The sequence below is a fragment of the Falco rusticolus genome, chromosome 1 (genome assembly GCF_015220075.1).
Source record: "Falco rusticolus isolate bFalRus1 chromosome 1, bFalRus1.pri, whole genome shotgun sequence".
Lineage (NCBI taxonomy): Eukaryota > Metazoa > Chordata > Aves > Falconiformes > Falconidae > Falco > Falco rusticolus.
In genome coordinates this window covers 58,150,306-58,167,829 of record NC_051187.1, presented here as the reverse complement: position 1 = coordinate 58,167,829, position 17,524 = coordinate 58,150,306, and the positions used below count along the sequence as shown (strand labels likewise).

The 17,524-nt window shown below is 39.5% G+C and overlaps 1 protein-coding gene across 1 annotated transcript; it reads left to right on the top strand.

The window, feature by feature from the left end:
- The first annotated feature begins 5,600 nt into the window (after positions 1-5,600).
- Positions 5,601-15,775, top strand: GIMD1 (GIMAP family P-loop NTPase domain containing 1). The gene is given in 7 exon segments (XM_037380705.1): positions 5,601-12,973; positions 12,975-13,019; positions 13,021-13,115; positions 13,117-13,192; positions 13,194-13,313; positions 15,485-15,663; positions 15,665-15,775. Coding segments are annotated over 7 exon segments (657 nt in total). The 5' UTR covers positions 5,601-12,919; the 3' UTR covers positions 15,753-15,775.
- The last annotated feature ends 1,749 nt before the right edge of the window (positions 15,776-17,524 follow it).

Below are 17,524 nucleotides of genomic sequence, written 5' to 3'. Positions count from 1 at the left end.
ATGCATACATGCCACTACAATTAAAGAAGAGTAATTTGTTAGCAATTCCGTAATATTCCCCAAATGCAGAAATTCTAAACAGCGTGAAGTCATCTGCGTAACTCTTCTTCTCTTTTCAGCTGCCAGGGTCCACAGGCTCTGTCCTTCATAGCACTGATTATCACAGGGCGTGAGACAGCATGCCAGTTTGTGGACTAGTATTGATCTGTCCTGGTTTCAGCTGGGATAGAGGTAATTTTCTTCTTAGTAGCTGGTGCAGTGCTGTGTCTCAGATTTGGCATGGAAACAATGCTGATAATACACTGATGGTTTTGGGTGTTGCTGGGTAGTGCTTATACCAAATCATGGACTTCTCAGTTTCTCAGGTCCTGCCAGGGAGAGGGCTGGAGGGGACACAGCCAGGACAGCTGACCCAAACTAGCCAAAGGGATATTCCATATATTATGACGACACGCTGAGTATATAGCTGGGGGTGGGGCTGGAAAGAACGAAGGAGGGGGACATATTCAGAGTGATGCTGTTTGTCTTCCCACGTAACCATTACGTGTGATGGAGCCCGGCTTTCCTGGAGATGGCTGAACACCTGCCTGCCGATGGACGATAGCGAATGAATTCCTTCTTTTACTTTGCTTGCATGCGTGGCTTTTGCTTTACCTATTAAACTTAGTCTTTTTATTAAACTTACCTATTAAACTGCAAGATAGATAATCTTAACCCATGAGTTTTCTCACTTCTACTCTTCCAATCCTCTCCCCTGCCCTACTGTGGGGCGAGTGAGTGAATGGCTGTGTAGTGCTTAGTTACTGGCTGGCCTTAAACCACAAGAGTCCTTTTTGGCATCCAATGTGGGGCTCAAAGGGTTTGAGATAACAACAGATTCGACTGGAAAGTGCCAGTCTAAACATACCACTGTTATTGCTATTTAGCTATTAATCAGCTGGTTTCTGTGCTTGCCATGGGCTTGCCTGCCTTATTGTGTATCAAGAGTCCAGTGCTTGTTAGTGGCCGCTTTTTGCTCTCGCTGCTTGCTGCACTGCTTGTCATCTTACTGCGCTGTGCCCGGGAACGTTTTGGTAACAGCAGTGACAATGCGCCCGAGATGGCAGATGGCCAGGGCATCGCTGCTGTTTCTGTGCTGCTGTACTGGACAGACTGGAACTCCAGCGTGAACTCAAGTCACAAGAGACTGTGACCTGTGGATGAGTCCATGTGGGAGCAGCACACCCCAAAGCATCTGTGGCCATGAATAAGTCCATGCCAGAGCAGGTATATCTCAAAGCATCCATGGCTGTGGTTACATGCATACCACAGTGGGTATGCCTCTGAAGAAACTGTGACCCAAGGACAAGTCTACTCTGGAAAAGGTACACCTCGAAGCATCTATGGCTGTGGATAAGTCTATGATACAGCAGGTACAGCCTGAAGCATCAGTGGCTGTGCACGAGGTCATGCTGCAACAGATTTACTTCTGAAGGAACTGTGGCTGTGGGTAAGGCGATGCTGGAGCAGGTCCATAGTCATGGCCCATGGATAAGGCCATGCTGGAACAGGTGCACCTCAAAGTGATTGTGGCTGTGGATAAGTCTACACCACAGAAGGTATAGCCCTGGAGGGAGTGTGGCTCATAGATGAGGTTCCACTTGGAGCAGGTACAACCCTAAGGGACTGACTGCAGTCTGTGGGTAAGTCCAAGGCAGAGCAGGAACAAGAAGAGGACTTCATTGTAATGTTAAACCTTACGGTCTGGTCCAAAAGGACCAGGGGTGGAGACTGTAATGGAAATACCTTTAAATTGTTGTAACCCATACTTTGAGGTGTGTGTCACAGGAGTTACTATGGCAGGAACCACCTGCATCAGTGGAGGACAAGACTTAGAAGTAGCAGTACAAGTGCAGCAGTGACCTGACCTGGCTTTGGTGCCCAATAACTCCAAGTGACACACCACCTCTCCTGTCCTAAGTGACCACCATAACAGATGGTGCCCGAAGTCATGGACTAAATGAACTCAATAGACATTCTGTGGGCATTTTACAGATGTTACATATCCCTATAGACATTGATATCTCTGTATTTTAACAAAGGATGGAAGGGTAGTGGTAGTTAATGAGGTTGTATTGGAAATTGCGGCATGATGCAAAACGGTATGGAATAAGGGGTGGATACTGTCCCGATTTCAGCTGGGACAGAGTTAATTTTTTTTCTTAATAGCTAGTGTAGTGATGGGTCTGGGATGTGGTGCGAGAACAATGTTGATAATGCACTGATGTTTTCTGTTGTTTCTGGGTAATGTTTATACTAAATCACAGACTGTTCAGTTTCTCAGGCCCTGCCAGCGAAAGGGCTGGAGGGGCACGGGGAATTGGGAGGGGACACAGCTGGGACAGCTGACCCAAACTAGCCAAAGGGATATTCCATACCAGTTGATGTCATGCTGAGTATATAAGCTGGAGAAAAAAGAATGAAGTGGGGGGACACATTCAGAGAGAAGCTGCTTGTCTTCCCCAGTAACCATTACGTGTGATGGAGCCCGTTTCCTGGGGATGGCTGAACACCTGCCTACCCATGGGAAGTGGTGAATGAATTCCTTATTTGGCAGCACTTGTGTGCATGGCTTTTGCTTTACCTATTAAACTGTCTTTATTGCAACCCACGAGTTTTCTAACATTTACTCATTCAATCCTCTCCCCCACCGTGGGGAGTCTGTGTGGTGCTTCGGCGCCAGCTGGGGTCAAACCATGACATGGACAATGCAGCACCAGTCAGCATGATATAGTGCACATTTACTTCATATAACCACTGAATCTCCCATCTACTAAAGCAGACTTTTTTTTTTTTTGTAAATCCTTCCATATTATGATTTCTGATGCTTTCTCAGCACGCTCCGGCAGATTTCTGCCTTTCCTGACACATTCATTCACAAAGCTTGTCAGTTCCATGTGCTGCCTGTGGAACTCTGGTGCTAACGCTAGATTAAGAACTGCAGTTTTAAAAAGCTACTTCTTAACATTTCTGAGAAAATATCTATTGTATTTATCCTTATAGAGAAGTTGTGTGTTCTAATGACAGAGAAAATGTGGCAAAAATGCTGTGCTTAGAGCTCTTACAAAATAAGTCTTTATCACTCTCCCCCAGTCTCCAGTGAACTCTCTCACATCCTACCAGAAGACAACCTATTTTATATCCAAACAGCTTAAGTGATGGTACCAAAGATGTACCAATTTAATACATAGCCTTCTCCTAATTAAAAGGAGGATTTCTGCTCTACCACCTGTTCAAGGCTGTCTCTCTGTTGCAACCTATTTAACATGCATCTCATACGGCCTTCAGAACCCCCTCAGGACGCACCAAAACTTAACCAACTGTTGAATTTTGTCACTACTTTGTCTTTTCTAAGGAAACCAGCAATTTAGCCACTGAATCCTAATTGTATACATGCTAAAGAAGGAGTACTTTCTTGAATCAAAATGAGTTTATCCTTCTGCTACAATAAGAATTCTCAAAACCAGTTTAAAGTCCCGAACTTACCAGAAAGTGACACCCAAAAGATGATCACAGAAAGGAACTTTAAATGCAGCTCTTTGACAGATGTTAAAAACAACACATGTTCTGCACAAATGTAGTAAATTTATATATAATCATCCAGTTATTCAAATCTGAAACAGGAAAAACAAAAACATGTTTTCCTTTTGCACCAAGAATACGTCTTATAAATTAAGACATGAAAATTGGGTCTTGTGAGGTTACAGAAATGCTGACAGCTGAAATTTTTTGTTCCCACATTAAGTTTTTTTTTTTTTAATTAAAAAAACAACAACCCCCCCCAAAAAAAATCCATTCTCTCATTTGAGACAAATACCATTTCTAAAGAAAGAGCTGTGGGTGTAGACTGAAAAAATTAGTATTTGTTTGTTCTTCGTAGCCCATCAGCGATTTTGTGCTGACTGAAAAAGGGTTTTGTAAAATCTTAGCTGATGACAATGTGCAAGTACTGTTTGAGCTACAGGGAAGCTAACATAAAAACATAAACTCACTATGTAAGTTTATTTTTTCCAATTTAAAACTTAACTTTACTTGAAGCCCTGAATTACTCCTGCTGGTTCACTTTACTGGGAGATAGAAAAAAATTTGTTAACTTACTGGGAGTCACCATTTGGTCCCTGCTATGTAGCTGTCTCCTGTACAGCCCTGTTCTGAGAAAAGGCCTATTGAACATTGCATGACAAAAATTTATAGCTGAATTTCCACTAGCAGTGCTGATTTGCATTGTGCTACAGATGGAATACTCTCATCTCTCCCACAGAAGTTATTCACAGCATGATACCACATTTTAAACTCGTCTCATGGTTTAGTGCACTGTATTGTAAAATACATCAGAGACTTAATTATTTGGATAAAAACCATAGCTGACTATGTGAAGGGAAAACAACACTTTTATCGGAGTCCATGAACTTGATAGTGGCCACATACTCATCAGGCTTCCCAACTGCCCCATTATCCCACTCTGTACAGTGAGCCGCCCAGGCTTGTATCATACCTGGAAGCACTGGCAAGAAACAACTTTTTCCAGGATGCCAGATGTCTGATAGAGGAGTGGGGGAAAAATATCCACCCAAAACCTGTCTTTGGGACAGAGGTTGTCATCAACTAAGGAAATAAATGGATCAAATTTGTACCCAGCTCTTCCAAATGGCTGGAAAGGCAGTCACATGGAGAAGGAAACGAGCAAAGCCTAGATGGGAAGGCAGGTGGAGGGAGGAGGTATCCTCATCAAGACTTCGAGGACCTGAAGGAGCCAAGTGTACTCATTGAATTTGTGGTGGCAAACTGGTTTGTAGACATCAAGAAAAAACAAACAAAAAAACCCAACAACCAAACCACACCAATGTAAACTGACTTTTGAAAACTTTCTTCTGGTTCCTATTTGTTTCTTTGTGTATCATTAATACCTTTAAATTTCCAGCCTTTAAATCTGGGTGACTTAATGTGGTAAGGTGTATGACATCAAAAGGAACTGGGTCCACACTTCCTGTGTGCTGTGTAGGGTGTCAGACCTGGGGCCGTTTTACCTGAAGATACACAGAAGGCTTCCAACATGTGCAGATGAAGTCTGCCAAGCAGTGACATAACTGTCAAGGAACCCAGAGAAAAATCCAATCAACCTGCAACTTCTCGGCCCTCTTATATCCAAAGCTCAAGTATGACTTGTATTGCTCTCTGTTATGTCAGTGCTCACTGGAACCAGGCTTCAGGTCTGCAGTGTTTGTACAGGCACTTATTTTTTCTCCTGTCTGTACCTACAAAACTTTAATTTCAGGAGAGCAAGTGGTGTGCAGCTCTGTATTTTTGCATCAATAACCAGCAGATTTCCAGCCACTAAATAAAATAACAGTCTACCATGCTTTAAGCCCTGAAAGATCCTAGATACATTCCAGTTTATAGAGGTACCACATTCCTGAATGCAGCACATTACAAATGCTACATTACATACAGCATTGAAGAGAGGAAGTATTCAGATTTTTTAAAACCTTTCCTTTCCAGGTGGGGATTTTTGCCCCTTTTGTCCCCTCATGCAGAAAGGACAGAGATTCAAAAATCTCCAACTTCACAGTATTTGGTGACAGTTGATATTGGAAAGTTACAAGCATTGGGGTTAATTACCGAGTCTGGGGCTCACAGTCCCAAACCACATATCATCTTTGTAACCATATACTTTGCACCCTTTCCTTATACACACTATTCAGAACTTTAATAAACCATCTACAGCAATTCCACTTTTCTAAACAATCACATTGCCAAAACCAGCCATGCTGGCTTGTGAGACAACTTTTACAGCATTATTCTGACATTACATATTCAACAGCTTGCCATCATGAAATATATTGGAGCATGTCCTCAGATTCAGCTTGTTTGGAACGTTTTAAAATATAAAAAGCATCTGTTCAGGCTTGAAGTCCACAAGCTATCATGACTATCAAACCCAAGAAAGTATAGTATTTCTAATTAGTATTGCAGTTTCTTAAACTTGTGTTTTTAAGAAATGCTTTTCGCAATTGAGAGTATTGCCTCTAAAGTGTAGTTATATGAAGAGACGACAGGAAGGTTTCATAATCAGAATTAAATATAAAAAATAGAGTTGTTAGCTATTGGGTATTTTAAGAGAAGTCCTCAACATGTGTTGAATCCATAGAAACAAACACCCTGCAAAACCTGGAAAATAAGAAAATGAAGGAACTGAGTACTAAATATGTCCTGAATACACATGGATATCCATGTTATTGAGTAGAAAGTTGTCATTTTCACATATCCTTGAGTTGAAACTTCATACGTTCTGTATTTCTGACACTTGATGAAACATCTCTTAAGGATTAGAGTGCATAACAGTAGCAGTGTGACCAGTGTATCAGTGTAGCTTCTGTGGTTATTACTATTACAACCATTATACCCTTTTCAGGCATCATAGGAATATTTTTTGAAAGTGTAACTTAAGTCATTTGCATCCCTATGGAGCATTTTACATATGATAAAAATACCTTTTTTTTTAATGCAATCAATGCCATTATTGCCCTACAGAAATCTGTTCCCTTCAGCTAAATCAATCCCACTACACATCTCCAAAAGAGGTGAATACTCCCCGTACTATTTAGATAGGAAAACTGAGAAATTGCGCAGCTTCTCAGAATGAGGAAACACAAATAGCAGCCAGATCTGGATTTACTGAGCTTCTAGATACATTCACCATTCACAGGACTTTTGCCCGAGGGGCAAAATGTTTTTACACACATGGATGAATTCTGAGGCTAATCACAAGAAGGTGAATGAGTATGGCACCCCGACTCATGTTGTCACAACAGAAGATATATGGGGACAGCCACCGAGTTCATCTAGCTAAGTATGTGTAAGTGAAAAAGTATTCTTTCTTAAGTCTGTACTTCCATATGCCTTTGAAATCAACAGTTTATGTCTCATTTTTCCACTTTTAAAAAAAAAATATTATTTACAGATGTATATAGTCTTACTTGCAATATCTTTATTTCTTTGGATATTTTGCATATTTCACATGAAGCAGTAAACAGACACAAAACACATCAGCCTTGCAGCATAGTTCTATGGCGAAACCTGTGCATTAGTGACTTTTGTCCAACCTTTATACTAAAGAAAACATATCCTGGCAACATGGGTGAAAATTAAACAGTTTAAATGTTTACTTTAAGTAATCTACTCAAGAGACAGTACAGCACAATACGGTGAATTAAAAGAATTCCTTGCATACTATAAAAAACCCTGATACAGTGGCATGGGGAAAATCATTAGTTAAATTGGAGAAAGTGGGGATTAGTAAGACAATTAAGAAACTGGCAGCCTGCTACAGCAAGCGTGACATGCCCTATTTTTCCATGCATCCCCCCAGCATTTTGAAAAGCCATGTCACATCAAACCATACTAACAGGAAACTAGAAGAGGCTTTGTTCCTGTGACTTGTTACAGTGGTCTGTTCTCAGTGCACTGAGAAGCAGAGCACTTGGAAGAGTATCATTCCTGCCAAGAAACGCAATACTTACACAGCAGAGACTTACTAGATCAGCATGTCAAAGATACTGGTTTCTAATTCGAAGTTGTCTATTACTTGCAGAGGATGAAGGAAAAGGATATCTTGTGCATCTTGGTAATTCAGTGGGAGAATAGAGAGAAGAAAAAAAGAAGTCTGGCTGATGTTCTTACTGTGCTGGCAGTTCTGCTCAATCACCTTTTAAACATAAGGCAGGTCTTCGATCTGTCTCTGCCAGCAATATTTGCCCTGAACCCATACTCTGCAGTAAGTACAGTGGGAACCAGAGGCTGGTTCCACAACGGTACAGACATCGTCCGAAAGCCGGTGCAATTGGCAGCATTAGTCTGCAGCTATATCCCACCTCCTTTCCCCTTGGCAATGCCATAACCTACACAGCCACCTATACTGCAAAGAGAAACGCGATACTGTAGATTGCTGATAATTGCTTACTTTTGTTCAAAAAACCTAAGGATTGGATTAAACAAAGGAAAAAATAATTGTGTTTTTAAGGAAACACTAGCATATTTTATGTGTGTATTCCTTTAGTACTAGCACAGAAGATTTTATTGTGAATGCAGTCCAAAGGACTAGAGCACCACTCCATCTGTCCTGTCTCACAGCAGTGCTATGCCTGGTGCTTCTTAGAAATTACACATCTAACAGAACTGAGAACAAACTAACTACGTGGACTGCCTACCTTCCTGGATTTCTCATGTTGTTGGGAAGGCTAAGAACCCACCTCTGTGTGTGGCAATCCATAAAATGGCTTCACTGGGTTTTCTCTAAGTAAGAGAAATTCATCAAAGCACATCTTAAATTACTTATTATGGCATCATCTTGGGCTAAAATGAGAGCCCGCATCAGGAAAGAAGATGTAAGGGATGGGAAGGCGTGGGAACTGAAAGATGACACATGGTAAGGGATGCCATGTGTCTAAAGAGAAACTATGCTATTAGTTTACAAGATCTAGCCTGCTTGGTATACCCGAGTAAGCATCATAGAGAGCTTGTTTTGGATGCATGCAAACCAAACAGGTGATCACGGGGACTGAAACAGAACAGCAGCCAACACAGTAATGTGACTAAGATGCTCAGCTCTACTTAACTCCGTAGATACACACAAGCCCAATGCTTACTTGCAAATGATTTTAGCCTTAGTTTTTCAAAGACAACTAAAGAAGCTGGATACCCAAATGCTGCTTATTTTCAGTTAGATTAGGGGCCTTACTTCCTTAGATTGACAGTTTCTCACTAGACTTGCTTGGTATTTCTATGGGAGCAGTGTACAAGGCTTCCTTGACCAGTTACAGGAAGCCTTTCTGCCTGCCAGTCTGGCATAGGCTCAGTTTTGGTTTTCTCTTTGCCATTTCAAAAACAGAGTTATATAAAAACAAGAGGAAAAAAAGCTTACCCACTGGCAGTGAGCTGTGCTAAAAAGCATCCAAGGCAAAATTGTTGTACTCTGTACTTGTTCTTTGCAAATTCACACTCTGACAGTAGATTTTAAGATCTCAAACAAAGCCCCAAGTCAACTTAAAAGCTAGTGAAAACAAAGGTGTTGATTAGAAAAAGAATCATATAAGGGACAGTATAATAACACTTTCAGTTTAACTTCTACCTTTCCATTACTGCTGTTCAAATTCATTAAGGTTCTATGCTGACTGCATTTTTATATATAATGTAAAAAACATTTCTTATGACAGTGGAGAGACAAATGCTTTATACATGTCTTATTTCAGGAGACGCTGGAAGACTCCTGTAATTATTCTGATTTTCTAATGCTTTCACCCATTTCTGACCTGATATTTTATTTCAGCAGAGGACTCCAGAGCAAGGGAACACCAGCTGTTGTACAGCACCTGTGGAGCAGGCTGATACTGCCACCTTGGGGAGGACTCTCTCCATGTACTTTGAGGAGTCTTAGCAAGTGTCAGATAAATCAGTTTGATTTTTTCCATCTTATCCTCCCAGGAAGACAACTTCTTAAAATCCTCTGCCCATACTGTTGTAAGACCTTCCAGATGTGTCCCAACTCAGGCTGTATTACATTCATAACAACACTGGAAAACAATGAGTTTTTTAGCAGGGAAGTTTGGTTAGCCAACTTTTAGATATCATTTAAACAGTGCCTCATTTACATTGCTCTTAATTTTACAGCCATCTTGCCAGCATAAAGCTCTGCTCTGCACCCACCTGGGCAAGCTGTATTTTGCATACGACACTCCTCTGCTTCTGGGATTCTAGTTTTCTTGGTAGTCTAAATCCTTGTCCATGCACAGCTTGCTTAACCTCCTTGGCAGGCTGATGGCTCAGGGGGATGTGACTGCTAGGACATATACTGCCTCAGATGTCATGAGAGGGATTACTGTGCATAGGAACAATCTGATGAAAAGTACAAAGCTAGACTGTGACAATTCAACCAAAGTCAATACTTCTAGGCAACTTAAAGGAAGAACGTGGATTTTATCTTCATGATACTCATAGTTTTATGAGACTGACCTACCCTTTTGCTTTGCAAGTGTCATCCCAATCCGCTCTTATTTGAGTCTGTACCCAGTAGCAAATGAAGGGACCTTGCTAACACTTTATATATAAATATGCCTTGAGACACAAAGGTTGTGCATGGCACTGAGCCGCTAGGCTTTCCACAGTGCCTCAGCTACACATACAAGAAAAGATTTAATGTCTCACCTCTCACCACAATAGGCAGGCTTGAGAGCAGGGAGCTGTCTGAAAGCAAGTAATTTGTCTATGTGCTCTTAAAAAGAGAGTGCAATGAAATTATTACACGGCCACCTACAGCCAAGTAACACAAACTATGAACTCATTCGTGGTGAATAATATGAACTTAAGTGAGGAAGCTGTGAATGCACCATTAGCTCCTACCTTCTGCCAAAGCACTGGCTGCACTTCTGGCATCACAGCAGGAGACGGACTTCTAGAGGCACTGAAATCTCAACTCCACTGCTGTGGCACACGGGAACAGCCTTGGTAGTGTGGTAAAACAGTACTTACAGGCTCCCTCAGAGAGCTATGTTTTGGATGACAACGTCCCCAGCAGGATTGTGCTCTGGAAAGCACCTTGTTTTCCTCCCAATAGACAGCCTACATACCAGATTCTTGTTCTCACTGTAATGACTCATATCTTAATACCCTTGGAGTAAACATGTGTGTCCACCCACCGGGGATTTACAGTCAGATGTGGCTTATCTAAACCTTTCCTTGTGAACAGACAAGAAGGGCTCACTCCACTCTTTCATTCCACTACTAAAAACTAGTCATTAAAGCACAAATTTATATTTATTTTCCACTAAGGCATAAGAGTTCAAATCAGTTACTTTCCCACTTGTGGGCAACTGTCTAAAAAGTGACAGGTCTTTTCTGGACAATCTCTTTATCCCTGGTTTTAATACTACTATAACATGGCAAAGAATTACGCTTGCAAGAGAAATGTATCAAGCTATCAAGCCAACAGCTAATGCACATGACTCAGTGGTGCAAGCCTTCAGTTTGCCTCCTGATTCACAAATAATTTCTACATTTTAATCCATTTTTTCATCACCTAAATCCATCTTTGTCGGGCAAACTGCTTTACATCTGTATATGGTATATACTGTGCTTTAAAAATATTGCAATTATTAATTCATTGCAGTAATAAGAGAAAATGCATATGCTCTTCACATGCATATATGAACACGCGTTCAAGAACACGCACCAAAGTAATCCCAGTACCTCCATTATCACTCTCACACTTAACTGCTGGTAGAACTCAAGTCACTTTCAAAAATACCAGCTTCATGCAATCACTAAAGTGATTGCAAAAACTGTACCTGAACTAAGCTGCAAAAATTCAGCAGTGCCAATTACTGACCAAACATATCAAATTGAATGAGGATCTATCAGTAACAGATTAACGTGTACATAACAGTGTCAGTGTGGTACGTTGCTGCTGTTAGTTCCAAAGTTCACATACGAATGTATTTTTACACTACATGTGATTTATGAATAAATTCTGAATGAGAGTGGAATTTAAGGGAAAATAAGTGACATAATATGAAATTAATCTAAGTCTTTATGCATAGACTACTTACAGGAAAAAACCAAAACAAATCCTTGATCATGATCTAAGAGGAATGCACAAATGTGTGCCTACTATGTCATATTACTATGCTACAGAGAAAGAATACAATGCACATCTAGACAATGGATAACTGATGACAACCATTTCAAAAGGTGTCTTTTTAAAAAGGTATTCTTTTCTTTTTTTTTTAAAAGGCAATTAATCATTGAAAAATCCACAAAAACCTCACTGTGAATTCAGTTTGGAACATCATCATGTACAGCATTAGAGCATTTAACGTTGCCTGTAACAAAATCAGCATGTTGATAGCTCTTGCATATCTGGCCTTGTACTGAAGTTATTTCAAGATTGATTTGGGCATGGATTTAATATGAGGGAGAAAGCTTGAACTACACGTGCAAGAATCTAAACCCAGTAATCACAGGAAATCCCATTCTACAATTGTCTATGATCTCTCTGAGTACCAACATAGTATCTTTCTTAAAAAAAGAAAAAAAAAAATCTTCCTGAAGTTTAGGTGTCACTGATAAATTAAAATCAACTACTTACCTGGCAATACAGTTTTCCATCTGAAACACCTCTGATTTTATTTAATCAGCCAGTATTCCTGTTGGACAATTAACATGCACCAAACCCCCTTAAAATACTGGACTATAGAAAAGCACAAAGAAAATGAGAGAGCTCAGAACACATCTTTCATCAGCTGCTGCTCATCTGTTCTCTGCTGTGAAGAAGTGTTCCTTTAAGAGCTACTTCTCCCTATCCATTTGTTTCCCTGGAACATGGTCACTTAACAGCAGCACATATTTTCCACCATTCTCTTCTTCCTTAGTTTTCCTCCTTTTCATAACCTACCCTCCTTGCATGTCAATATTGTCTTGCACTGTTGTTTCCCAACTCCTCCCTTCTGTGTTGCCTGTCCTTAGTTTTATCTGCTTTACTTGTTTCTATAACTCTTCTCACACCTGATTCTTTCCCAGCTCCTCAGTTGTGCCAGTGTAGGAGCACAGCCTGTTACGTTGCTCTTGTAGCTGTGACACCTTCCATGGGGTCTTGTTATTTCTAAGCAGCAGACTGGGAAGGACAGCAAAGATCTGTCCTCGGATCAGAGGTGTATGTGCTGTACTGAATGTGTCTACACCACACCTCCTCTTAAAACGTTTTAGGCAGGGAAGGACACTCAAAAGACATCAAATTTGTAAATTTTTGCTGGATTTTTAAAGTTACCTGAAACTGTTCATGTTATTTGTTCTTCACTTTGTCCAGAAACCTGTCACTAAAGCATAGACAATGACAGAGAGCAATGAGATGACCACCAACTTTGTTGTCTTTGGAAGAACTCAAGACTGGCAAAAGTGCTACTGGGAACAGCCTGCTGGGCAGCTCAGACTTTTGAGAGTCATTGCTCCCAAAGCTCTGTGACTACATGCTGCAGCCTTGGACACAGCTGCTGCATTTTGGGGATTATATTATGAAATGGCTATAAGAGTTCTCCACATCTGAGCACTTGACACTCCAAGCTACCCTCACAGCAGTCTGAGCAAAGGGCAGGTGACAGACACCAGTGACATCAGCCTTGCTGCCCCACTTCAGGGAGGAAGCCCTGTATCTATCTCTCTTGGTCCTGAGGGCTGATTTGCTTCTGTGTCTGGATGAAAGTGATCACACAATTCAGTTCATCCAGGTAACAAATAAATAAATAGAAGTCTCAGCCCTAATGGCAACTCTTGTCTTCAGGTGACCATAGCCATGCAAAAGTGAAATACAGAAATACAGATGAAAAATTGAACACTTTCCAGACTAAACCTGAGAAGAGAGGTACGCACTGCTCTCTTTTGTACATGGGCTCGACACAAAGAAATTTAGAAACTAAATGTACCTATCAAGTAAGCTTTTTCTCGCAGGTGTAACGGTTAACACTGTATCATGACAGATACAGCTTGTTGAAGAGAAATGCTATTTAAAGCAAACTAAAGTCAGGTTACCACACTCTCCTGTGCTCTGTATAAGAACAAAGCAGAGGGTGATGGGTTCAAAATCACACAGAAAATCTGACTGATCTGGGAAGAGGATGCTCATCTCTCATCTGCACGTCACTACTGCTGTATCTGTTCAAGAGACAATAACTAGAAAGTTACTGTAAGTTTACTCATGCTAAAGTTTTTTTAGCCAAACTGACTTGAAGCAAATATTTTGAAGCTCCTGGGGGAAAAAGTACAGTTTACATATATTTGTTTTCAGTGTTACCCTTTTCCCTTATACCACTCTCTATCTCTTTATACTTCACAGTATTTAAGAGAAAAGACTATTTATTCAAACTATTTTTACTCTAAGCCAATGAAAAATCATCATGATTCTAGTTTGAGACTGTTTAGGACTAAGTCCATGTGGACATTAAAAGTATAAGAGATGCCACCATGCCTTTTCTCTTTAAACTGATCTTTTAAAACACCTACAGGAAATAAAGTATGCTTAAAAATAAGAAGAAAGCAACATTTACTTCTGTTTCGTGATTACAACTGGCTCTCAGCTTATATACTGGTTGGCTTTTTAGTTATTTTCCCCTTAAAAGACCAGATGCTGTGATTTCATCAGCCACAAACAAACAGGGCAGGACAGCTGCCTGGGTGCCAGGAATATGAACAGTAATGGTTGTACTTCACTGTGTCATTCCAAGAAGACATTAGCACAAAGAACACCTTTAGCAACCAGGACTTTTCCCAATGATCCTCTGCAAATCACAGACAGCATATCAATGAAGATGGCTTACCAGTAGAGGACTACTAGCATTTAAATCTCTCTGGACTTTTTTTATTTCAATAACATAGCTTAATGAACAAAGAGTAGCAGATAACTGATTTCAGAACTAACGTTAGCATCAACTTTGAGTCCTCTCTAAAAATGGATAACCCAACACTTCCTTAGGTAACTTATGCCAAAAATTATTAGAGATTTAATTCTTTTTCACCCTTCACGTCTAAAACAGATTAACCTTTTAGATTAATTAAGCAGGTTTTTCCAACTCCTGCTTATCTCGGAAGTAAAAAGATATACTTTAATCCGGTTTTATACACCTCGATATTTAGGTTAAAGAGTCAAGGTCATTGCAAAGTGGACTTTACAACTTCAGTGCAATCATGCTAACTCTTGTGTGTGACAAGAAGCCTACTTTGGTAATGATTTCATTTACATCTGTAAATGAAAGCTCGATCTCTTATTCTTATTAACAATTTCTGTACTCTTTTTATTGGCAAAAATCCAGCCTGTTTTCTCCATTTCCCTCCATCTGATGAATCACAGCAGTTAAAGATAAGCTCTCCAGACCATCACTTAGGTTGATGCATTTGATTTGTGTTTTTTCCTGAATTGCTGAGAATAGTTCAGTTTTATGGGATACAGCTGGAAATGCAGTTGGTATTACACAGAAATTCATCATTCATTTTTTCAACACACGGTGATTTGGTGATTTAAAAAAAAATCTTTTCAAAAACCTGTAAAAAGTGTAGAAATACAGGTATGTGGAAACTACTGATGTAAACTAACGTGTGACACAGCTAAACAACCATTTTTCCTTATTTACACCGACATTTTTAAAATGGAAAAATTATATTAACATCCATAATAAGAGAACCAAGAACCGCTAGTACTGCACAACCACATATTTCCACTGAAAGTGGTTGCCACTTTCTTGGGAAAGTGAAAAACCCCAGAAATTTCAGCAACTCAGATAGCATGAACCGGTTTACTGCCAGGAAAAGAACATATAACTGGTCTGTTAATACATAAGTGTATGAGGTGGGAGTGGGGAAAACTAACAAGAAAAGATAACTATTTAAGATTTGTTTTTCATTACAGCAACTTCTGGATCCCACATGGAAGGATTTCACTGCAGCTCTACTTACTCATGCAGACAAGGCAGAAGAGACTGAATTCAGTGAGGAAACGTACTTGCACACTGCCTCAGGTATTCTGTTGTCACTTTTGTGATCAGTACAGCACAAATATATTTTCCTAGACAACCAGAAGAGCATAATTAGAGGAAAGAGCTATTGTCTTAAGAAAGCTCTTGAATTTTATAAGACATAATTATCATGTGCTTTTACTTAAACACAGCAAGGAATAAAATTAGTTTTCAGGTGCTCATTTGTCCGTTTTCTATGGTAAGTAACATTTAATAGAAATAAAAGAGTAGAAGCCATTGACTGGAAAAAATCCATACCAAATACCTTTGAACACACAGTTAGATATATCTCTTTAGATTGCCAAACTACTTGCCTTTCATAGAGTACCTCACACGGCTGCATCCAGAATCCTAGCTTCAACCACAAAATCAGAACAAGCTAGTGCTCTAAATCACACTCCTAACACGTATGTAGTCACAAATGAGATTTTATGCTACACCAGATTGTATATTGCAGTTCATAGAAAACACACATCTGGAAGAAAAAAAAAAGTAAAAAAGGCTTGAGTTCAGACTGTAAAGGAGGCTCTTTGCTCAATTCTTCAAGCTTTCAGTTGTTTCTCTGAATTCCGAAGTTTGAAAAGAGCTTTCCAGTATTAAAAACTAAGATTTATCTACTGTAAATGTATGTCCTTACCTTGATTCAAAATTAGTTAGAATTGAGTTTTTGAACTTCAAGAATTTTGTTTAATAATGCATTACTGGATATGTAGTTTCCAAGGCAGATAAAATAGCTCCCATGTGCTTAACACTATTTGGCACATTTAAAAGAACTAATTGCTATTGCTTATTTCCAGATACATAAAAATTTAACAGCTTATAGGCACATACAAAACTGATTCAAAAAAAGAAATCTGCTCATCTCATGTTTTGTGCCTGTTCCTTTTGGGTTTTTTTGTTATTGTCATTTTGTTTTCTCTGTTTATTGGATGACATTCAAAGCCTGCAAAAAAAAAAAGGCTAAATTTTTTTCATTTCAGTGGTTAAAAAAGCACTTACTGTTTCAGTGGTTAGAAAGTAACTAGTTAATTAAATAATATATGTCAAATATCTGAAGTATCTCTAAATAGTTACTTAAAAGGTTTATTGTAAATTTATCTAAAAAAAGTTATTTTCAGGTTATTAAAAGGCAGGAATTAAAATAAGTAATCTGAGGCTATTACCATAACAACCATGACTACTTGTACTACATTATTATGGAATAACTCTAATTGTAAAAACTGAAGAACCTGTATCTGTTAAAACCAAAACAACTTTTGTATACAATATCATTGCATAAAAACACATTAATACCAAAAAAAACCCCAAACTTTTTATACCTGTTTGGGCATTGGAAATGGTTTTTTTTGTTAGTATTTGACTAGCTCTGGCAATCTATTTCCTATTCACTTGGAAGGAAATACCTAGGTGGACTAGATGTAGAAGTATTTCAGCAAAGTGACAGCTTTAATCTTATTGACATTGTAACAGATTAACTGTGGGACATGAAAGTATGTCCATTTGTATATGTTAGAGCACAGGCCACAGTTTAATCTTCCCATTACTGTAGTCTGCAGACTATTGAGACAGCACAGCCAAGAACAAAGCTGCAGAGGCTTACAATATACATGAGAACTGCTTGGAAGAAGAGGAGAAAAGCTACTAAAAGGTTACTAGAAGAATGATAATTGTGGTCTTCACTGACCAACTGCTAGTCCTACACCTCTTGAAGAGCAGCTAGCAGAGAAGGAACATGGGAGAATTTTTCCCTTGTTTAGATGTTCTTGCTCCACAGATCCTTTAACCTTTTAGCTGTCAAAAAATATGCTTGCCTTCCTGTTGCTCTATCATGCAAAAGCCTTGGCAATTAAGTCTTGAGCACTGAGTGGCAAACTGACAACATTTAACCTCAAGGATAATAAGCATGGTGAATGAGTGAATTGTGAAAACGTTGG